Below are 24,665 nucleotides of genomic sequence, written 5' to 3'. Positions count from 1 at the left end.
TACAAAATAAAGATAGAAACAGAAGGTTGAGAGAAAATTCTTATACAAAGAAATTACTTGAGAACTTTCCATTAAAATGTTGTATTCCAACGGTTGATACTTTGAAAGGACACAGTGGCATTAACCTGACAGGCAAAGACATAGCCACCATGGCCTAAACAATCAAAAGATATGATTTTTGGTGAAAAGGATACATAACTTTCTCTGTATCTTTAAGCAGTAGCGCTGGAAAGGATATGTTTCAATTCTTTTTTCCTTCGTCAATTTCTCTTTTAGGGCACTCCTCCAAAAATCCTACACAACACCTATATAGACCTCTGTAATTGTGACTCCACAAGTGGACCTGATCCATCATTTTCAAGAGATAGAGATGGAGAGAGACTCTTGTCTTTTATTTCAGTATTATATAATATCTTTTTCATATAACAGTAATAGATCTATTTTTCTTTTATGAGGGCAGTGACAAGCTAGCTTTGACACGCACACAACTGGATTCAATGAATGTCAATCAATTGATTACAAAATGTCTCCCATGAATATTCCAACTCCCATGTGAGAAATTTGTTTATATTAATTATTTGAATTTTAGATATATCATAATTAAGATAAAAATTAAAAATAAATAAAAGTAACAATATGATTAAAAATAAACTCAAATGATTGTAGTAAATGTACACGTATGTTGCATGTAGAAATTTTAAATTACAATAACAATTATTATTATTATTATTATTAAATTTTGTATTCCATTTCTGCCATAAATAAAATAAATTTTATTTTAAAAATATTTTATTTATTATGATGAATATATAACATTATAAATGTTCCCAAATGCGACAGAACTTTGTACATTTTAATTGTTTGTGTTTTATATTTTTTAAAATATTTATTATTCAATTATGACATCATGAATTTCTTTGAAAAGTTAGATCATTGATCCACCATTTAGATAAGAAAATAGCTTTACTTTTGGATTTATTTTAAATTATATGTCATCTATATTATATAAATAATTTTTTACTTATCATACTTAATTTTTTGACATAATTAATAGAGGTGTAAAGTGAGCCGTGTCGGGCCGACACATGCTGGCCCGTGGGCCGTGCCACTCTCCCTAGTGAAAAATTTGGGGGTCGGCCCGGCATGGCCTACGACCCAGGCCCATGTGGGCTTGTGCCGTGCCACGGGCCACGGGGCGGGCTGGCCCGTGGGCCGAGCCTTGGGCCGGGTCAGGCCGTGCATCGGGCCAAAGCTATTTATTTTAAAAAGAAATTGACAAAAAAACTTAAAATTTTAATTTTATATGAATTTTGTGTATAAAATTGCTTATATATGCAATAATTAAATAAATTAGTATAATAAAATTAAAAAATATTTATTTTATTAATATATTATATACTATATTATTATATAATTATAATATATATAATATCTATATATGGGCCATACCATCGGCCGAGCTACGAGCTAGGCCATGCCAGCCTACGAGCCACGGGCGGCATGGCTCGCTCGGTCGTGTCGTGCCATGCCGTCCCATGGACCTAAAATCCTAGGCCTAGCATGGCCCACATGGTCGTGCCCCTCTAATAATTAATATATATATTTGTATATATTTTTTTGATTACTTATACTTTTTTATTTTTTAAAGATTTATTATTTAACTATAATATCATTAATTAATCCATTTTACCCAAACCACTAACTCACAACCCAAAAAGGAAAATAATTTGATTTTTGGGTTGACACTAAGTTTTATATTACATTTCCATATGTGATAATGAATGTATAATATTAGAGATGTACCCAATATTTATTTTTATGAATATATAACATTAGATATGTGCTCAAAATTTTTCTATTTTTTTATTATTTATATTTTCTATTTTTAAAAATTTAGTATTTAAGTGTGGCGTCATTTCATTTATAGGTTGATTTTAACTTTAGCAATCCATTTTCATAATTAATAAAATTACTTCTTACATTTCATATGTATTTTAATTTAGTATAATGAATATGAAATATTAGAGGTATGTTCAATTCTTTTTATTTTTTGTATTATATATTTTATACATTTTAATTTTTTATTTAATTATAACATTATTTATTAACCCATTTGACCCAAAATGGTTGAATTGTTTACCCACCATTGGGAGGGAAGAAAATAGTTTTGTTTTCAAATTATCTTTCAAAATATTTAATTATAATATTAAAATTAATTTTGTGGATTTAATGAGAGAATATACCTTAATATGAGATTTAATGAGAGAAAATAGGAAAATAGTTTTATTTCTAATTGGTTTTAAAATTTACTTTCTATTTCCTTCATTAATAAAAACATTTCTTATTTATCATACTTGTTATTGTTTAATATGGCAATGTTAAAAATGTTCCCAATTTTTGTTAATTTCTATATTTTTGCATTTTATTATTTAATTGTGACATCATGGATTGGCCCATTTGACCTGAAATGGTTTAATTTCTTACCACTGCCTAGATGAAAAACTATTTTTTAAGATGACTTTATAAGTATGTTTTTTATGTTATTGGAATTATTAATTTATTATGTATGAATTTAATTAATAGAATTTAATGATGAGAAGAAATAACGATGCCTCAAATATATGATTCAATGAAGGTGAATGCAAATTAATACTTTAACACTATGTTTGGTTTGAAGGAAAAAGTAGGGAAGGGAAAGGAAAGTTAGGGAAATCTTTACAAACCTTGTATGAGTTTCCCTACCTTTTCTTTCAAACCAGACATAGTCTAAGTGTTGGATTTAATAAGAGGAAATTTAATGTGTTGAATATCTTATAATTGTCTCTTTTCAACTCATTTAATAGTAATAATTGATTATCCTTTTGCCCTCATTTTTTGTCAATAAATTTAAATATGAAATGGTAAATTTTATCTACAAAAAATTTCAAAAATATTACAGAGGCTATTTGTGCTCTTTTAAAGTAGTATAGATTTATTATAAGAATATATATATATATATATATATATATATAATCCCTTCTTTTATTAAAGTATTCAATTCCCTAAAATCGATATCAACCTGCATAATTGTTCTTAGGTACTTGATAATTAATTCACCTCTTTCTATCAAGCTTTTGTGTGTATGTGTAAATAATAATGTTTCTACTTGGCAAGATAGGATCTAATTAGTGATAAATAAAAAAAAAATTATTTTGTAAATAACTGATATGGCATCATTTTGAGACCATCAGTTAAACGGAGAAGTACGGACAGGCCCAATGCAGATTTCTGATTTCCACTATAGAGCTATAAACATTCAAAATGTTAAAAATTCACATTCTATGCATCCATACTTGTCCATGAATTGGCATCAATTCTGAGCTGGCACATACCCCAAATGTACTTTGAGCCTACAAATTCTGATCCTGGGTTGAACCGCCATTCTCCCTCAGTTAAAAGGTGACATGTGGTCTCACCAAGGGCAAATTGGGAAAATTGCTGACATAAAAGAATAGGAAAGAGAGACCAAATCAGCCCCCCACAAGATTGCCCCCCCCCCTAACATCCCACAGCACATCCCTACCATGTATTGGAAACATCTCTTAATGATGACATCATCATTTCTAGGATTATCATCAGGGAGATGCCCAATAAACGGCGGAGATGTGCTGTGGGATGTTGTGGGGGGCTGATTTGAACTTTAGGAAAGGGGGAAATCCGAATTGGAAGGTATGACCATCAAAAAACCAAGCCAGGCAAGCAAAACTGTGCAAAATAAGAAACCAAGATGCACAAGGAAAGTTAATTCTCCTCTGACCAGTACCCCTTCATAAATTGGGATCTGCTTCTCATAGAACGTTTTTCATATTGACCTCACAGCCACATCCCACTGTGTATTGAAAATATCTTCTTATCAAAATTAAACATAAGTAGAAAAAATATTCCCAATGTGCGGTTAAAACATCTCCAGACTCTCCCTCTATGTAACGACACTGATCCATGTCAATCCAGCTTGCAATTTTATATGATGTAGGCTTGGATCTTCAATTGGGGTTGGACTAAAAAATTTGCGCTTTCTTAATTTTCATGTTGGACTCAAGCCTAACCCTCAGACAACCTGAGCCAAGCCCAAACCTAACCCAACCTTCTTTGAATCCAAATTCACATATATAAATAAATGCACATATAAACACATTATATATAATATTAATTTTTAAGGTAGATTGATTTACTAGCCCGAACCCAAATTCAGATGCAATGTGGATTGAGTTCGGATTATTAGATAAATCAGGCCTGACCTGAAGCTCGGGCCCCATGCCCTAATTCTTAGGATCTGCTCACTCGATTTGCACCTCTACTATTAACAATTTCACAATTTCTCGGTTTGGAGTATCCATTCCGAGAAACAACTCCGGGGTTTCTAATGTTCTTTTGTGTTTACAAGTCACCGGAGTCTTGGTTCTTCTGGTTGTCTCCTTTGTTGCACATCTCAAAAGCTACAATAACAATTAAGAGTGGATTTATTTTGTAATTACCAGATGGAAAAGGATAAATCATTATCGAGATGTCGGGATTTAAAATAGTATATTTTCCCACAAAGTGAAACTAGGGTCTGTTGCCCGTACACAGGGCTGTGGCAAGCAACTTTAGCAAAGCGACGGAAAAGTCAAGGCCCAAAGTCTAAAGAGATGTTATAAAATGACAAAAACATCCTTACGTATGTTAGATTTTAACCTTTCCAGTTTCCGGTCACTCGCAAATCACACCACACCACCACTGAGTAGTCAGTACTCACCACTCTGGTTCCCGAATCCCCCCATCTGTTTTCACGAAGCTTCCAAAAAAGCCAAGGTAGATACGCGTATCGACTATGACCATAGATGGTAATTACAATTTGTGAGACTGACTTTTATGGCCTTGCCATGAACTTACATACTAAAGTGCGCACTTATGGAACAATATTCCTGTAAGACTTTATTCTTCGCTACCTGATAAGTGATATCCCCGTGACTCAAGCAAAGCAAGCCACCGGCTGGCTGGTCACGGGGTTCGGTGAGGGGACTGGGGGAGTATTCATTGATTACGTACGCACAATGCGCAAGTTAAATGGCCACCCTAAGCACCTTCCTTCAATTGATCCTGACTGTTCAAATTCAATCGGTTTCGGTGGGCCTCCCCTTCTAATTTATATCAAATTTGCGGTTGTTCTAGTAGGTGTTTGTTATGTGGAAAATTATGACTAATGAAAAAAATAATCTAGTGGGAAACGCGTGTGATTATGACGCGTAGGGTCTACTCACACTCAGCATGATTATCAGAATTAAAATAATCGAAGAAAGGAGTTCCAAATTCCAACAGACTTTTCCTTCACATAACTTTGGCCCAAGCCCATCAAAACCTCGGCCCACTTCATTTGCACTTACTTGGCTGGTTCTTGTTCATTCATCTTAATTCTTACTAGTTAGAGAGGCGGAGGTCCCCCAGCAAAGAGTTGTATTCCTCTTTTCACTCTATATATTATCTTCGCTTCACTCACATTTCTCCCTCACAAAGTTCCCTCTCTTGTCTCACCCTCACCCTCACATTCTCTCTAGGCTCATCACTCATTTACACGCAGAGATCATGGCTCTGCCGCGTCCCATGCTCGCTCTTGCCATGTCGCTAGCTCTCCTGGCCACCTGCATTGCTCAATCACCTTCGGCCTCGCCACAGGCTTCCGCGGCTCCACCCACAAGCACGGCGATTCCACCTACTGCCTCAACCCCACCTCCCACTGCATCATCTCCACCACCAACCGCTGCGTCTCCGCCCCCTACCGCCACTCCTCCCGTTTCATCGCCACCGCCCTCATCTGCCCCGACAGTAAGTGGTCCCATTGCGAGCCCCCCTGCACCACCAACAGCACCCGCATCGTCGCCCAGTTCGTCAAGCACTCCCGCAGCCTCGCCATCTGCTGGTACACCACCTACATCCGTTGCCGTGCCGCCATCCGCAGGTTCGGCACCAGCGTCGGAGCCAGGGTCACCCACCTCGGGGGCATTTATACATGGAAGTGGCTTGGCCTTACTCGCAACTTTGCTCGGAGGAGTTGCATTCCTTGCCTAGAACGGTTGTCACTGATAGCTATATGGAATTTTACTTTTGTTTACTTGGTGGTGTAGATTAAGGTAATTATTTGTGTATTCTTTTTCTATTTTCTTTCTTCTGGTGATTTTTGTGAGGGGTGATGAGGATGATTGGAGATTGATTGGACATTACTACTCTTCTGTACCATTTTGACTTTAGATGAATAAAAATATATGTGATTCTTGTTTGTGTTTTAAACACTTAGTAACCCCCCCCCTCTCTCTCTCCTCTCTCTGCACATTCTTGGACCAAAAATTAAGTATACTTCAATTTTAATTAAGGAGTTGTTTTTGTTTTCTCCCTAGCATACATATCCTATTTGATTATTTCCTTCTGGGAATGACCAGAGCTGAATCCCTGAGGCCTGGGCGAATATATCTTCACCCTCAACTGAACAAATGGTACGTGTTAAGTAATGCAGTGGTAGTTTGAAGAGGTATTGGGGGGGAGGGTAGATAGAGGAGTCTAAGGTCTGGTAGAAAGTTGATACGGATGGATGGAAAAGATGAGAAAGAAAAAGTAAGGTGCTAGCTGGTAAATTGGAATCATGTGGAAGGAAGGGGAGTAATTGCTTTTGGAAAGGACAGAGCCTCTTTTGGTTTCTTCTGAGTGCTTCAGTGCTTGTGAGGATGGTCTAAAGGAGAGGAATAGTTTATGGTGGTGGGGTAAATTAAAGACAAAGGAACGTGACCAGTAAAGTGAAAGGCACATGGCCTTAGACCCACAAAACCTCATTATATTTATATATGTCCATGACATAGTGATACATATATAAACATTTGCCAAGATATATTTCACTATAGCTAAAGATGATTTGGGCATTGGATTCTCGTCTAGTCAGAGAGCCATGAAGTTTAGAGGGATAGAAAGCATAGGAGTTGATTCAAAAGGGTTAAGAATCATCAATGCATCACAGCTTTGACATGATCTGATTTTGGCATATCATTTTTCATTGCGTTTGAACCTTTAGGCTGCATTTGGTTTGAAGGAAAAAGTAGGGAAAGAAAGAGAAAGGTAACGAAACCTTTACAAATCTTGTATAGGTTTCCTTGCCTTTTCCCTACCTTTTCCTTCAAACCAAACATAACCTTAATATTTGTTGCCCAAGCAGCAAACCAATTATTTCAGTTATACATATATCTAGAAGATAATAAGTACAACCTACCATATGCATTTCAGTTCAACTCCTTTGTAATAGGAACCCTCTAGATATAGAGGCTTATAGTAGTTTATCAGACTTCAGACAGATTGATGATGCATGGTTTAAGTTCAGGCCTTGAAATTCCTCTTGCTGGGGCCTCTTTGTTTGAGACCCCAATTTGATTCAAGTACAGCAGTGGCAATATTACATATATCTTATCACCATTGTGGATTATTGAATCCTGTTGAGTAATTGTTTTGGTTAATGCGACACGAATACCCCACGTAGACAATTCATCTGTCCCTTCTGATGGACCATAGCTTACCAACCAACCGATCGATTAATTAATTAATCAGATATTTAGAGATTCATCCATTATTAGGAAGAGCTGAAACCTATATACACATTCAGACCCCCCTCATCTCACTGATTCATTAAACCAATGTATTAAATACTTACAGAAAGTGTTCCCAAGAAACTGAGACAAGCTATTATAAGGGAGTGCTTTCCCCCATGAACGAACCCAGTTGAAGTAGGAATAGGGATGCTGTTGGTTTTGGAAGAAGGAGGTGGAAGAGAAGAGGGGGTTTCTGGTTCAGACCCTGCTGAGGCTTGAGGTGCGCCGGCCGGAGAACTCACGGCCTGATCCCCTACGACATTGACCTGAAGCTTCATCCCTCCTAGGCAATGCAACTTGTTTCCGCATGCGAAGTATCTCTGGCCGGGGCTCGTCAAAGGAATAGAAGTATTCCCGTTGCTGCTTATTTGTAGAGGATTGCCCACGTTACATCCATCGAAGTTGTCCTTGGTCAGTTCCACCACGTTGTGGTAGGACGAGTATTGGAACACTGAGGCAAAACGAAAGACTAATTAGAATGTGTTTGGCTTGCAATTTTGGCCCATGGATTTTTACGCCTTTCATGGGCCTTCTTTGGCCCCACTTTAGGGGTTTATGTTGAGATCATGACGATTTGGGTTTGGGTTGGAGCCAACAAGGTTGTGGGTTTCCTAGATTCTTTCAGTTCCGGCCTTCCGGGGAAGTGAGATATTGTTACTTGCTACATCCCTCTCATTTCAGAAGAGCCTTCTTTTTGCCTTTTCACAGTTGGTGATTCTGACCAAATTGTATATCAGAGGATCATGAAAAGCTTCTTTTTTTTTTTTCGGTTTAGTTTGTTTTGTTTGCCTGTCTATTATTAAAAAAAATCTAGCATTCATCGCCAAAAGAATGAATTTTTATTAGCTAGCATCTGAAGGGCATAAATTCTACCAAGAAAATAAAAGAAGAAGTGCATAAATTTATAATAAAGTGTGGATGGGTGGCCGATCCAATCCGTTTAGGTCACCCAATACACCCTTTACATATAGCAGGTTCGAAATGGGTTAGATCAGCTATTTTGTCCATTTAATGGGTTAATTAGGTTGGGTAATAGGTATCCATTGGTTGGATTGCAGGCACTCACAGACAGAACTGCTATTCCTTCCTTTACCCTGATTGTCTCTCTTCTCTCTCATAATCGAAGAGTATCCGGGGTAAGTGTAGTTGGGTTGGGTTGGGTCAGAACCATTTAGCTACAAGTCAGTGGGCTCTAAATGGGAGGGTTGTGGCTCAACCTCCTCAAACCCCTCCTTTTCCAATTTTTAAGTAAGCAAAAATGGAGATAAAAATAGGACTCTTAGAATTTCAAGAAGTAAGTTTTGTCTTTTATTAACATCAGAATGCTAGTTAATACATTTCTTGGATTTCTTCTCCCTACATACAAGGTGGAAGTCATAAATAGACGTATCCAACTTGGGCGGTCTCAGATTGAGCTTTTGTCAAAATTTAAATGGGCCCGGCTGAAGATGTGTAAAATGCTAATTCGGGCCAACCCAAATTGTACCTCTACGGACATGTTCCAGGCCATTTTCATCAATGGACTGGACTAGTTCAGATGCAGTATATATAGTCATATAGGTATAGAAAAGTCCCAACCAATGCTGAAACCAAACTGGGTTGAGAATTGAGATTGGTTCACCCTAATTTGCATAACTGAAAAGTGAAAACCCAGGTGGATCACCTAGTTAGGACTTGGGAAACGACCTTAACCAAAATAACCAAACAATAAACTGGTAGGTAGGTTCTGGGTAGTGGATGGGGTCAAGAAGCAACAACCTGATGTTGATAATGGGCCCATCTGGGCCCAAGTGGGGCCCAGGTGTTTAATATCAAATGGCTGCAATTCTATTTGTCATTTGAAACCAGGGTGTATATTTATCTAAACTAATAAATATAGAATCAAAAGAAATCAGTAGAGTAAGAGAGGAAGATAAAAGAGAGGAGAAATTTCACTTACAAAGAACATCTCCCACCTTGAAAGTCTTGTCAATGGTCCATGAATCAAGACTGGAGCTTATGTCCCAACCAGCGCTATCCCCCACAGTGTACAGAGTAGCAGAACATGTGAGCAGAAAGCAAAGGCAAGAGAGAGTGTAAAAGAGGAGAGGCTTAGCCATGACCAGGAGGATAGAGGCAGAATTGGGCAGGATCGTGATATATACGAGAGAGGTTTGGGCCTTGGGCCTTGTGTGGGAGAGAGTAGATGACCTAACTTCATATCAAGCATAACAAACCAGCATAGCCTTTGTTCTGTAAGAAACCTCATTTGAAAGTTTGTTTCAACAGATGAGGCCGAGTGGGAGTCTAGATTGAGATTGATTGCGTCCCATTGTGATCAAAGTCTTACCTGTAGACATTTTCAATTGTGGGTTGGTTGTTTACCATATACAACCAAATTGGCAAAATTGATGGTGGGTTGTTGCCCAACTGTCCTTTTGGAGATGAGATTAGTTGTGACTTGTGAGCAGTTTGTCATCCGGATACTGGGGCATACAGTACAATATTAATATCTAACGGTCCGTAAACGATTTCAACCTTCTTTGTGTTTTATGTTTGAAAACATTTATTTTAAATATTTGCTTCTTTTGATAAAGAATCAAAATTGTTTTTGATGCTAAGGTCAGGGGCGGAGTTTAGGGGACCAAGGGACCAGGGGAGCCATGGTCCATGGTCCCCCACCCCCCCACACCTTTTCCTCTATAATCTCTATGCTTGGCCCATTCATGTCTACTTGCTTCTTGCCCTCTCTTTTCCATCGTTGCCTCCATCCCAATGACTTACCCAATTTCACTCACCCCCTCCTCTAGCGATGCAAACGGATCGGATCAAGTTTAATCTAATACGATAATATTAAGTGTAGACTTGATTCAATCAGATCTCATAAATATGGATTTGAATTTAAATCCGATAAGAAAATCGGATATTTGTATCTGATCCGATTTGATTTAATTTCAAAAAATAATAATAAATTATTAAAAAAACTAAAATATAACAATTTAAATAAAGAAAAAAATACATCTTTTCAATTATTTTCATCATGTATATACATGTTTTTTGTAAAAAAATGATATAAAAATTTCACAAAAATACAATATAAATAATATATTGATAAATGAATAAATGACACACACACACACATATATATATATGTATGTATGTATGGGCCAGGTGACCCGATGGACCGGCCCGACCCCCGGAAGGGCTTGAACATGCTTATAGGCCCGCGAGCTTAAATTCGGGCCAAAAAGCCCAACCCGCAATAAATTCGAGCCGGGCTCGGGTTTTGTCAAAATAGCCCGACCCGACCTAATATTAAACTTAAAATTAGTTATGTGATTATGTCCATTTGAATAAATTTTTTGATTTAAGAAAGTAAAATTGTGTTTTAAAATATAAAAGAAAGGGAAAAATACCATCTTGTAGGCCCATTGTTCATTTAAATAAAAGAAAAATACTATCTGAATTTTTAATTCTAATTTGAATAGGGAAAATTGTTTTTTTTTTCAATTAGGTCGGGCTTCGGGCTCGGGCTCGGGTTTCGGGCTTTTTACCATAGTCGGGCTCGGGCCTAAATTATAGGCCCGTTGGTCAGGCCGGGCCGGGCTCGGGCTCGGGCCTAATATATTTTCATTAGTGACAAGTAAAAGCCCAGCCCGAACCCGGTCCAACCCGGCCCATGAACAGGTCTAATTTCATCCGACCCGTTTATCCCTAATTTACCCTAGAAATAGAAAGAACATCAAGGGCGAGACGGGAACGAGCTCCTCAAAAATCGCACCTCACGGGAATTCCCAACATACTGTTGGATGGGGCTGTGAGGTGCATTCTGTGAGAAGCAGATCCCAATCGACGGGAACATGTCACCCTTCTCTCTTGCTTTGCCACTGGAAAGTTCTCTAACAGTATAGCGCTGGAAGTTGGCTGAAGAGTCGAAACAGAGAGGTTACAGAAGGAATAAAAGAAAGTAAAAGAGGTTACAGTAGCTTGCAAGCAATACGGTCGGAGTTCGAAGGATTCTACCAAGTTGGAGTCTGACCTTTTTAGGCGAAAAAGTTTATGGCTTTGATTGCAGAGTCTCCATTCGGATGGTAATGAGTTTGCTTCAAACAAAGCAAGAACTCAATTCCAGTAATCTCAGTTTTCTGCTTCGTTTTATTGAAACAATCTCTTTAGTGTATCGTTTTTACTTGAACGGTTCACTCCAGTCTTACCTAATAATGGCATGAACTCGTAAACCCTTCCACACTCCATACACCAAGCCCTGGCTATGTTCGGTCGAAGGTTCCTCATTAAATCCACTGGTTTCATAACCAGCAGAACCTCCTTGTCGAGACGCAGGAATCCCCTTACTACTAATGGCGTTGCGTGTTTTAGATTTCTATCGGTTGTGGCCATGCAGCGGCGAATGCCTGACCCAGATGATCCGTACACCTTAATGAAGGAGGACGGGGTTGCAGTCTGCTCGGAGATGTGGATAGAGAGTTTCCGGGAACCTGGTAAGACTGTAACCAATCTCACGTTCTACCTTCGGCGTTTTGAATTGTGGGTTTTGGCTTACCAGAAAGTCTGTGCTGATGAAACGGGTTCCTACATGCCACGAAGTGCGATACAGAAATCGGATTGGAAGATTTGTTAGCACTTAGGAATGCCGTTCTAGATGCCAGGTTTAAATGGGGAGCCAGGTTGGATTTCTTCATTCGATCTCCAAAGGATAAAACTGATCTTGAATCTCTATCAAAGCGGAAAATCAGGGCCATTCTAACTACCACTCAGCCAACCTCTTTCCAAGATAAAATTGTGCAAGAAGTTCTGTTGATGATATTGGAGCCCATTTATGAGGCTCGATTCTCACAGAAGTCATTTGCATTCAGGCCAGGCAGGAATGCCCCCACTGTTTTACGTATTATCAGGCGGAGTTTTGCAGGTTATCTCTGGTACATCAAAGGAGACTTGAGCACAATATTAGATGGTTTAGAAGTGGGGATGGTGATTAGTGCTCTTGTGAGAGATGTTAGAGACAAGAAGGTGATTGATTTAATTAAGTCGGCGCTTGTTACACCAGTGATAACAAGTCGAGTTGATGAAGGTGAGAAAAAGAAGAAGAAGAAGAGAAAGTATCAGAAGAAGAGGGTGTTAGCAGAAGATGAGCCAAAGCCTGATCCTTACTGGTTAGAGACTTTCTTTGGTTTTGCTCCAGAGGAGGCAGGGAAGTTGCCCTCTTGGGGACACTGTGGAATTCTTAGTCCCCTTCTGGCAAATATATGTTTGGATGAATTAGACCATTGGGTGGAGGGTAAAATCAAGGAGTTCTATCGTCCATCAAAGAATGATGTGATATGGAATAGTCAAGATGGGGAAGTGGAACAAGGTAATAATACATCATGGCCTGAGTTTGTCCCTACAAGTGGGCTTGATAAGATTAGGAAGGTGGATTACATCCGTTATGGGGGACACATTTTGATTGGGGTGCGAGGCCCAAGGGCAGATGCAGCACTTTGAGGAAGCAATTGATTGAGTTTTGTGACCAGAAGTATCTCCTGAAGCTTGACAATGAGAGCCTACCTATTGAACACATAACTAAGGGTGTTATGTTTCTTGACCATGTTTTGTGCAGGCGTGTTGTGTATCCAACACTTCGATACACTGCCACTGGTGGAAAGATTATCAGTGAGAAGGGTGTGGGGACCCTTCTCTCAGTAACAGCAGGCTTGAAGCAATGCATTAAGCAATTTAGAAAGTTAGGGTTTTTGAAGGGGGATAGGGATCCTGACCCACAACCTTGTTTCAGAATGTTTCATGCCACACAAGCTCACACAAATGCACAAATGAACAAGTTCCTTTCAACAATGGTGGAATGGTATAGATATGCAGACAATTGTAAGAAGGTTGTGAACTTCTGCTCTTACATCATAAGGGGGTCATTGGCAAAACTATATGCTGCAAAATATAAATTGCGTTCACGAGCAAAGGTGTACAAGATTGCATCACAAAATCTCAGCCACCCATTGAAGGAGAAAAAAGGTCAGTCCCCAGAATACTATAATCTACTAAGGATGGGTCTCGTAGACTCCATTGATGGCCTTCAATACACCCGTATGTCTCTTGTGCTTGAGACCGATTACACCCTTTTTCCAAGTGGTTGGAGGCCTGAGCATGAGAAAGTTTTGCTTGAATGTATAAGGCTCGAGGAACCAAAGACTCTGGAGGAGCTAAGGGGTTGCCTTAGAGATCAAGGTCTTATTTCACCACAGGATTACATATCAATGCTTGTATGGAACTACAAAAGGAATGCTATCATGGTAGAGCCACTTCCTGTGACTGAAAGTGGTGACAACAATGTTTAGAGAACTGAAGAGGTGTTGTTGGCCTCGACTGAGAGCTTAAGTGGTAGGATGAGGTAAGAGGCCAGTGAAGAAAGATATTGGGCTGCACATATTTAAGAAGTCAAATTTGTTTTCTGTGCTTGAAACGATCAGCAATGTTTTGTAGATGAATCTGCACAGGTCAACAAAAGAATGACAGACATTGTCTCTACAATGAAAAGATTGCATCACTCTTGAATCTACCCAACAGGTATAAGGAAATGGCTTGTAAAATTTTAAGATATATCATTCAAGTTGTAGAATTATGGTGGGTTCCATGATATTTGTTTCAAATGCTAGTTGTTTATTATTTTACCATGCCATCTCTAATGAAGTTTTCACTCTTGTTCTTTTCTTGCAAAGTTTTCTTTGGTTGGGTTTCTACTTGCATATATTCAGGTTTACCTTTATTTTGCAATGCTTCTTGTAATTTATGCTTTTGAAACTTATAAATGCTGATGTAAATCCTCTATGGTGTCTCTGCATGTTAATTCTTTCTAGTCCTATAATATTTTTCTAGATCTCAAGCATTTTACATGTAGATTGTAGATTAGGTAAAATGAGTGTTCTTTGAATTTAAGCTGAGTTGTTATTAGTATTTCTTTTGACACGATTGATAGAAAAGTTCATAGAGAAGAAGAAAGATCTTCATATGGTGTTCATCGATCTAGAAAATGGCTTATGATAGAGTTCTTAGAGAGATCATATGGTGGGTCTTGGAAAAGAAAGGGGTTCAAAATAGGTATATAGTCCTAATTAAGCATTTGTATGAGGGGGCAACAACCAATTTTATAACCATAGTATTCAAGGCGATTAGGTGATTTTGGGCGACATTGGGGTGCCTAGTTGCTTATGTGATGACTAATGACTGTGATGCCTAGGCAATAAGAATTTTATATTATAAAAAAATAATTGGTTAGTTCCTTGGTATTAAATTTCTTCTAAAAACGTGGCAAATCATCATATCTAAAAAAATCTTTTACATATATTAATTTCATTATTTTCAAAAATAATACTACTATAATATGTATTTAATAGAGCAATTTCATATGAATTAGTAGCTAAAGAAAGCTATTAACTTTATATGATAAATATTCAAGATGGAAGGTAAAATAGAAAAAAATAGAGATGAAATTTCTATTTTATTTGATTGAAGAATGAGTGTGTGTGTGTGTGTGGGGGGAATAACTTCTCTAATAAAATGTATTGACACATATTAATAAGACGCAACAATATAAATGATATTGTATAAGCCTATAAGGCACCCACCTTGTCGTTTTTGTTGCCTAGTTGCTATAAATTAAGTTGTTTGGGCGAGGCGCCTAGCGAAGGGCACCAAGTCGCTTAGGTGATGTGTAGGCGGGTGCCTAGGCAACACCTTGACAACTATAGTTAGAACATCAATGGGAGAGACTTCAGATTTTACAGTTACGATGAGTCTTCACAAAGGTTCAACACTAGGGATGTCAATGGGTCGGGTTAAGTGGTAAACCCAGCTTGACCCGACCCTATAGGGTTGGGTTAGGGTCAAACTATTTGGCTTTAAGGTTGGCTTAAGGTTTTGATTCTTCAACCCGGGTCGGGTTCTGGTTTTGGCTGACCTGCCCCGCTGGGTCATGATACCTTGCATATATAAAAGGTATTCTTGTAACTTTTTGACTTCAAACTCTATAGTTTTAAAGTTTAAGATCCCATGCATATCCCATGGTGAGGATTACAGCCATTTGCTAATTTCCTATACTGTTATACTTGGTTATAAGGAATGAAAGTGGCTCTGTGGCTCTTCTATTTTTAGGCCCATTAGGTGAGGGGGACTCCACGAGGGCAGAACTATTAGCTGCAGTACAAGGGGTACAGCTTGCTGTACAGATAGGAGTGGAGCAACTACTTATAGAAGGTGATTCTAAGGTGGTTGTGGGGTGGTTACAGAATCCAGAGACTGCAGTTTGGTGCTTCAGAAATGAACTTAGAAGATTCAAATGCTTGACGAGAAACTTGTATGTTAGAATACAATGGGTAGGGAGATCTGCGAATTCTATGGCTGACTGCTTAGCCAAGCAAGGGGCAACGGGGGAACATTTGTATTGGGCTCAGCTGTAATCCTTTTTAGTGTTTGATGGGTTGGAGAGGTCGCAGCTTGTGCCTCTCCAAGTGTCTTCTATAATAGTTGCTCTTGATTTCTTCTTCTAATAAATTCTTCATTTATCAAAAAAAGTATTGATGTATTGGTGTATGAGTCCGGATCTGCTCCTCACACCAACTTCACAGCATGTTCCTGCCACACATTAGGAACAACTCCCATACTTGTACGTATGGGATGTGGCTGTGTTACAACGCCCACCGTATCATTGGCTGTGTTACATATCTTGATATTGACCAAGGATTATGGTATGAGGCATGTCCAATTTCCAAAAAAGAAAGTTGTAGCATTTGAAAACACTTTTGCTTGTACCAGTTGTAACATAAAAGTCTCATCTACTACACCTAGGTAATGTCTTTGCTTTACACATCCATTCATATTATTATCAGTGTGGATGACCTATAACATGCTTCTCTAGGTACAAATTGTCAATTAAATTTGAGGATAGAGCTGCATCAAGGCTCTTCATAGTATTTGATAAACAAGATTTATTCTTGCTTGGTAGACCTGTTTCTGAAACAAAGGCCATTCTCTCACAAGTATGCATGGCCCAATCATTAGTCATAAAAATATATACGAAAAAATAGAGATCTTACAAACTTTTCATGTCTTTACAGGATTCTTTAGGCGAAAAACATAATGAGCTAATACACTCATGCATTAGGATGTCATATACAATAGTTGTTGATCAGCCCAAACAGTTTCCTCTGGTCGTTATCCTCGTTACACAAGTGCAGTGGGAAGAAGAAAGCCGAAGATTGCTATCTGAAATTCAAAAGATGTCGGGGCAACATGGGCATTCAGCATTTTCTAATATATACTTAAATATTCCATTCGATGTTCTTTTTGTATTCAACTTCCCTTGTACTACAGGATTTCTTGCGCAAAATACACATATTGTGGCTCAAAGTAAGTGGTTCATATGAATCACCCATGCTTAATCACAAATACACAAATCTATACATGTTCTTCTTGATGATAAAAAAATATTCTTCCTTGTGCTACAATTTTATTTGGTGCATACCCTAAGGAATTGAGTTACTGCTTTGTTTCAATTTTATTAATTTGTATTTTTTAAAATTCTCCTATTGTAACTTAAAGAGGATATGTGGTTGAAAGGTTGAATGACATACAACCATGCTTCAAACTGTTGTGTTCTTTCTCCCCTCTGAGAACCATTTTGGAATTGTGTAGTTTATATTGCTAAAATCTTCTTTTATAGAAATATTTGGCTGCACTTGTTTCAGTGTCATATGGGTGAAAACTTGGTTTGCACTGTAAAAGGTGTAGAAATAAAGCTGAATACTTCACAATGAAGTTCTTTTAGCTATTTTATAATGAAACAAATGGAGACATGGGGGAATAAACTAATTTCTTTTCATTCTATACTGTTTCTACTACAGAGAACCAAGAATTGGGACTGCCTAAAGATGGAATTGCTATCAATCAACCATCCCTCAAACCGAAGAATTGGCATTGGTGGCTCTTAGTGGCACTAAACACTGCCTTTCTTCTGATTGGCCAATCTGCCATCATTCTTCTAGGAAGGTTCTACTATGACCAAGGTGGAAATAGTAAATGGATGGCCACACTTGTCCAAACTGCATCATTTCTAATCCTCCTCCCATTATCCTTCCACAACTTCTACCAACTCTGCACAGCCTTCTATTGTTACTATTGTTGTAGTCTATCTGTTCCTTGGCATACTTATAGTTGGGCTCTTGTACCTTTATGCCTCAACTAATTCCATCTTTAGGCCGTCCCAATTCTTGGTTCTCTGTATTTTCTATGTAGAGTGCAAAACCTTGTATTTTGTATTATTTTGTATGTATTTATACTGTACATATTTGTATTTGTATCTAAATTGAGCCTTAAGGGAAAACTACCCATGTCCTAACACAATCTTTATTTTTTCATTTCTCCTCAGGTAAGTCGCTACAAAGAGTGTTAGCTATATGTATTTAAATAGATAAACATGATCTTTTTAAATAGAATCACCAAACAGTTTCTCCTTGGGAGGCCCTGCTTTGTGCATTTTCTTCTAATTTCTCACTGTAATAAAAAAAGAAAAAAAATAAACACTGAAGCATCTCTCTCTCTCTCTCTCTCTCTCCATAGACTCGTCAGTTATCTCATTGATGTTAGTTTGTTTTGCCTTCAGCTTAGAATCATCAATACAATGCTGATACAAATAACTAAATAAGAAGAAAAGCCCTAGATTGCCAACAACATGGCCACCACCTTCACCCCATCCATCTTGTCATGGAAAACTATCACAGCAGCAATGAGAACAAGAGGCAAAGCTAAAGTACTAATTACGTTGGAAAAGAAAGATGACACCACAAAAATCAAACCCACAACCCCAACAGAGCAAATCTTCCGAGAGACAGCTGTCCAAACCAACTCACGTAATATATTTTCCCCTTGCCAAATTGGTCCATTTCTTCCTTCAAGCCCCTCCATTCGTTTGATGGACCACTCAGATGTAGCTCTTCTTTTCGTCTTAAATATATTTTTGTTTTTTTTTGATGGGATCCTATTCATTTTTTGGTCCTGCACTCGTAAGTATCTATCTCTTTCTCCCCTCTTAACTTTTTTCAGTTTTGGTATTATCTGGTTTTGTTAACGACACTGACAAGTAATCTTAACCTGGTGGATTTTCTCTCATGCTTACTAACTTCTTTGTTCTGATAATTTTCATGGACAATGCTGGTTCATTTTTGATGGCTGGAATAGAAATATCTATCAGACTGCTCCTTAGAAGGGAAATGCAGACCATTGCATGTGAAATTGCAAATGGAAGCTATGTTCCCATTATCCAAACTAAACAAGAAGCCATGCACAGGTATTTCCTCCAATCATGATTGTTGTTAACGTTTTGTTTTTTTTTTTTTTTTAATTTCATAATTGCATGGATTCTGTTTCTGCCTAAAAAAAGTTTTTTCCTGTACCGAGCTTTATAGTTTCTGTGGGTAATGTGCTATGTTTTGCAACTAAGCAAGGTGCTACCCAGAAATGCAGCTTCAATTTCTAAACAGGATTCAATGTGCGCTGACTTGTCAAAGATGCTCTTTTTTATTGCATAACATTTAAATTCTTTGAGGATGTTTAGTTACTTTAGTATTCAGAAATGAAGTAGCTAGTTTGTTTTGTTTCCCCAACTTTCTAACTATTCAAGCACATACATGCACATATCACATTTTTTTTTTTTTCACATAGCTCATACTGCACTAACTGTGGAGCCTAGTCACTCAGAAAAAATTCTGAACTGCAGTGAAAATAATGTATATATGTTAAGTATATAAATTTATATATACATGCACATACCACATTTTTACATCTCAAGGACACTTATCACATATTTGATACCTTGATTAATTTTGTCTCTTGCAAGTGAAAGTGTCTTGGTTTCAGTTTCATGGAGGAGATATAGTGTGCCTGTTTCCCACTTATATTTTTACAGTGGATTTTCATTGAATGAGGTGTCCCCATATGAGAGGTGCACCTCAGACTGTAATCTGTTTACATCTTTGTCCCTCCATCTTGTCATTAAGTTGCATATGATGCAAATTCATTGGTTCTGCCCCTTGTGTAAGTTGTCCCTTATTGAATCATAACCATTTACTACATTTGTAGGCAGTTTAGTTAGTAGATTCCACTACCATGCAATAATGTTGTGATTGCTTATGGTTTGACAGGTTTTGGGTAGGGTAGATGCTCTGAGGAAGAAGATACAATCTGTTGGAAAGGAACATGCCTCTCTTGTGCTAAGGTTGGAATTCTGTTAGCCTAAAGCTGGATGCTATTTCATCACATTATGTTGTCTTTTTGACATCTTAATTGTAGATCAGTGACTTATTTTAGATGCAGTGCTTAGCTTGGAGAAGATGCTTTTTAACTGTATGGAATTTTATCCCAATCTCTTGCCATGAAGAACTAATTTTGTTGCCTCTGTTTGGTATCTTAAAAGTTTGCCAATGCGTTGGTCATGCATCCATGCAGTCTGCTTTTTGTATTATTCTGTCCTTTAGATTTGTAGGGTGTCTTGTTTGAATGATGTAGGTATTAAACAAGATTAGTAGGTCTCATAATAGTTGATTTGTGGATGGATTTGCATTGTCTATCATGGTTTATTTCAGTTTCCCAAAATGGAAGCGGAGGTGTAGTTGGGGCAGCATTTTTAGAATCCACTTTACAACAATGTTACCCAAACTTAAACTCATAAGAAATCTCAAGACTTGTTCTAATCTTGTCTTCTAACCCCAAAACAGATGACTAATGCTGAATGAATGCAAACATGCAAGCATTAATTGAAGCTGGAGTTGCTAGAGAGTTTTCTGTTGAAATTCTACTTTTTATTTGACTGCTGCCTCATAAGTAATTAACAAGAACAATTTGCAGAGATATGATAATGCTTTAACAGAAGGATGGCCTTTCCGCTATTGGCAAATCAATTTCAAGCTACTGGAACCTGGACAAAGGATCCAAAAATCATTAAGTTGGAGCAAAAGAAATGGTTGCTAGCTTCCTTGCACTAAGCAATTAACCAAGAGGAAATTGAACCATGAAATTAAACATGCTAGAAAATTTGTTATTAAAGTCTTACTTTTTCTGGTCCGATGTACCTCATAAAATCATTTCTTGCAAAGGTTAGGATCATTGTTGAACAGAAGGATCTGAAATACTGTTGGAATATCAAGTTGAAGATGTTAGAAGAAGATAGAAGAAAGGACAAGTTGAAAAATAGAAGAAAAATCAATAGCTTCTTTTTCCACTATAATGAACAATGTGGAGATTGAACAACTTCCTATCTTTCCCATGCATCATGTACTATGAGAGGCAGGGCTTTATCCATATCAAAAGATTTGTCTTCTACACGTTTCTAGAATAAAGACTGTCCTTTCCTTAAGAATAGACACTTTTATGATAGTGTCCCTATTGTTAACACTAGTGAGGTAACACCTCGTGCCTCCTCTTAGGGGGCTTCATGCTTGTACTTTTTCTATCTCTACTCAATAAAATACCACTCATTCATAAAAAAAAAACACACTAGTTTGGAAGAGAAGAAAATGTGCTTCAAAGAGATTCCAAGTTAGGTGGAGAAATTGCTGAGATTGAGTTTGGAAAAATCCTTGGTTATCATATATCTGATTGAAGAGTACCACGAAAGCAGATCTAGTTCTCTTAAATCATTCTATTACCTTTTTTTTTTCATGTGGACAGCAAGTCTTAATAACATTTTGAGAATTCGTAATATAATTTCATGAAGAGGGATGATAAAGTGCGAATGTGTTGTAGGCATTTACAACTTAAGAAGTGGTCTACCTAATAAATCCCTGTCCTTTTTCATTGAAATTGCAGTTTCACTTCATTAGGTCTCTTTGGTAAATAATGTGCAATTCTGAGGGTTTGGTTCCCTAGTTTAGACCTGGCTACAGAGGACTTTAGCAAGAGGAGAGAATTTATTGATATTTATAGTATATTGGTGCCTATGAAAAGAATACAGCTACAGCATTTTTTGAGGTGAAAAGCTGTGCAATTTATAAAGTGATAAACAAATAAAGAGGATGATAGTTTTCTTGGACTGCAGTTTCAAATAGGACTGCAACTCAGGTCAGGCCACCAGCTTGTGGGCTTGCCTAAACCTGTACAAACATGCATGCATAAAATATGTTAGTTACATTTGCATGTATGTGAAAGATAGGTATTTAAGTAATAGTATATATCACTACAAAAATACTGTTCAATATTAAAATTTAAAAATAAATTCTTAGTATTGAAAACAGGCTTGTTTTGTACGTATATCTATAAATGTGCATGTATGCTGTATGCACACATCACCACAGTTTTAAGATTGGCTGGCGGTGGTGACTAGAGAGAGGAGATGCTGGGGTAGATGGTGTGGTTGATGCTCTAGCCAGACAAAGGGTGAATAGGGCTGCTTTATTTTGGGGGGAGGTACCAAGGGGAACCTAATGTAGGAGATGCTGGGGTAGATGGTGTATGCTCATCTACTTTATATTATAAATTTGTATGTTCTGTTCTATATCTTTATAATTTTTTTTTATTGTTACCGATCAAAAAACTGATTTTGGAATAATGAATCTTATGGTTGAGGAATTGAGGTTGAAGGTGGCTTCAAGTTAGCTTTCTTTTCTTATAAGGAGATGGTTAATGCCTTCAAATTTCTATCTTTGGTGTGTTGTTGGGTGTTGGATTTTGGTATCTTTGAATTTATTGTTTTCTATCTTCTTTTTGGGTGATTGGCAACCCTTTGAGGACACTAAATGATTAACATGTATTGGAAAACAAAATTATATTTATGAGAAGTTGCCTTACCACTTGGGTTATTCATTTATGCTTCTTACTTCTTGTATATTGATTAAATATCAAAAGAACCATCAACTTTTGAATATATGCTATATGATTGAATGTTTTTTCCCCACTATTGAGGAGGGCTCTTATGTCAATTTGGCAGTTTGGCCTTAAGTTTCCATCTTTTTCTAGAAATAATAATAGAAGAAGAGTGTATATGATGTTAATTCATTACTTGTAGTATTCAAAAAGAAAAGTTTTACTAAAGTTGCCTATTAAATGTTGCCAGTCCTTATCAAAGCTTGAAGCAGAGGAGAGACTCAGTGAGGTTGGTATTTTTTTGCATGTAGAATACCCCCTCTATCCATGTAAAGTATTTTCTTTCCTAAATCACTTTGTTCCATTTACTCTGAGGGGGTGTTCTTTTTTTGGATTTTGAGAGGGGGAAAAGTTGGTCAATGGGATTTTGGTTTCCATTGACCAAGAATCCCATGTTCTTTTTTCAGATTAATGTGGGAACTAGGGAAAATTTATTTTCATGCTAGGTGGGTAAATAACTTTCCCACTTGGGGGGAAAGTTCCAACACTTGAATGGGACAAAAATGCCCCTTTTAATAATGAGTTTTTATGGTTAAAATGGTCATTTCCTTTTCTACTTGGGAAATAAAAGAACATGGGTAAATACACTTACCTGGGTAAGTGTTTCCCAGGAAAAACTTACCCAGGCAATTGCATTTATCCGGGTAAGTAACTTACCGAAAAGCGAACGAGGCCTGAAGGGTATGAAGAAACTGGAAGAGGTTTTTAAACTTGAAGGGAAGGCTGTGGATGATTTGTTAAACATTGCCAAGGGCCTTATAAAACTTGGATCTTTTGAGAAGGGAAAACAAAAGATGTCATGCACTGTGAGTCCTGTTTCTATAAATGATGCTTATATGTCTCTTATGTTGTGAGCACTTGTCTCTTCGACAAGGATACATGTCAAGGTCACTTAATTGACTTTGGCATCTAGGCAACTGCCCAAGTTATTGTTCTGAGCACCTGTTTGCTATTTGTTTGGGTGCGACTCTCCTAGCATCTCAGAGTACCTCAGTGCCTAGGCAATGCTCTGACAAATGACAAACATGTCCTGATTCTGTTTCCAGTTCTAACTCCTATTTTCTTAAGAAAATCTTATTTTCAGGTGCATTTTATTTGTTAGATTCAAGTTCCTCCTCTCCCCCTCTCTGAAGGACAGATTTGGTATGGTTTGCAGACGTTGCGTGTGATGCCAATAGTTGACCTGGAAACACTGACATTGTGTCTAGTTGGAGATCCTAATGTGGGAAAATCATCCCTAGTCCGTATTCTTTCAAAAGGGAAGCCGGAGGTAACTACAGTTCTAAAATGTTATGGTCTATTTTGTTGTGCTTCTATTTTGTTACTTCAAAAGCTATTTATGTGCTTTGGGGTAGATAAAAATTAGACTGCATTATAACTAGCAAATTTTTAAGTATTTGTGCGGAAAAATTTTATACATTATCCTGAGAAAGACATGGTTAGCAAAAAGAAAAAAAAGGAAGCGCAACATTATCGGAGTCTGTTTCACCTAACAGCTTAAGCTTTTAGGTTGAGTGGTTCCTTGACATAGTATCGAAGCCTGTTTCTACTTTCACCAAGTGGTCTAGTGTTTGATCCTCACTGCCCCCATTATAATTAATTAAATTTCAGCACAAGGTATGGGCGGGCCTGTGCTTGTCAGTGCTTCAAGTCCAATGGGCTTTTGCATGAGGGAGCATATTAAAGAATAAAAATCTATTTATGGACCTCACCTAACAGCTTAATTTTTTAGGTTGAACGTTTCCTTGACAAGTAAAGATACTCTTTCTAATTCAGTTTATTGAACTGATGTCTTGATTCTCGTGTGTAGAAAATTGCACATTATCCACATAATATTAATTCATCAATCAATTAAGACTTTGGTCTCACATGATGGTTCCATTGACCACTATGACAGCTGGCAAAACTATGATGGGCCAAATCAAGACTGTTGGGCTTCACAGTGCCACATGTTTACCCCTGAATTTGTTTCGCTGGGTGAAGAATTAATGGTTGTGTTTGGGATTGATATCTTTCCATACTTTTCATCTTTGTAGTTTTTTTTTTTTTTTTAATTTTGTAACGTGACATGATCATTCACTTCCTCTACCTAGTAAAGCCAGGGCGGAACTATTATTATTATTA

General features: G+C 37.5%; 2 protein-coding genes across 2 annotated transcripts; one reads left to right on the top strand and one right to left on the bottom strand.

The window, feature by feature from the left end:
• Positions 1 to 5,544: 5,544 nt before the first annotated feature.
• Positions 5,545 to 9,806, bottom strand: LOC104598411 (stellacyanin-like). Its single transcript, XM_010260451.2, has 2 exons — positions 9,583 to 9,806; positions 5,545 to 8,094 (listed from the first exon to the last, which is right to left on the bottom strand). The coding sequence occupies exons 1-2, from the start codon at positions 9,740 to 9,742 to the stop codon at positions 7,694 to 7,696; spliced, it is 561 nt and encodes a 186-aa protein (XP_010258753.1). The 5' UTR covers positions 9,743 to 9,806; the 3' UTR covers positions 5,545 to 7,693.
• Positions 9,807 to 11,410: 1,604 nt separating this feature from the next.
• Positions 11,411 to 24,665, top strand: LOC109114789 (nuclear intron maturase 2, mitochondrial-like). Its single transcript, XM_088890668.1, is given in 9 exon segments — positions 11,411 to 12,241; positions 12,244 to 13,116; positions 13,119 to 14,022; positions 14,115 to 14,198; positions 18,864 to 18,972; positions 19,826 to 19,899; positions 22,732 to 22,770; positions 23,698 to 23,811; positions 24,439 to 24,665. Coding segments are annotated over 3 exon segments (2,073 nt in total). The 5' UTR covers positions 11,411 to 11,892; the 3' UTR covers positions 13,970 to 14,022; positions 14,115 to 14,198; positions 18,864 to 18,972; positions 19,826 to 19,899; positions 22,732 to 22,770; positions 23,698 to 23,811; positions 24,439 to 24,665.

This window comes from Nelumbo nucifera, chromosome 6, assembly GCF_055504915.1.
Source record: "Nelumbo nucifera cultivar China Antique chromosome 6, China Antique-T2T, whole genome shotgun sequence".
Lineage (NCBI taxonomy): Eukaryota > Viridiplantae > Streptophyta > Magnoliopsida > Proteales > Nelumbonaceae > Nelumbo > Nelumbo nucifera.
Note: the sequence above shows the minus strand (reverse complement) of the source record. Positions and strands in the feature narration are given on the sequence as shown.

Excerpts from the sequence above, each read along its gene's own strand:
- LOC104598411 (XM_010260451.2), bottom strand. The coding sequence starts at position 9,742 with ATGGCTAAGCCTCTCCTCTTTTACACTCTCTCTTGCCTTTGCTTTCTG. Across the intron at positions 8,095-9,582 it reads CAAGGTGGGAGATGTTCTTT|TGTTCCAATACTCGTCCTAC; the intron begins GTAAGTGAAATT and ends GTTTTGCCTCAG.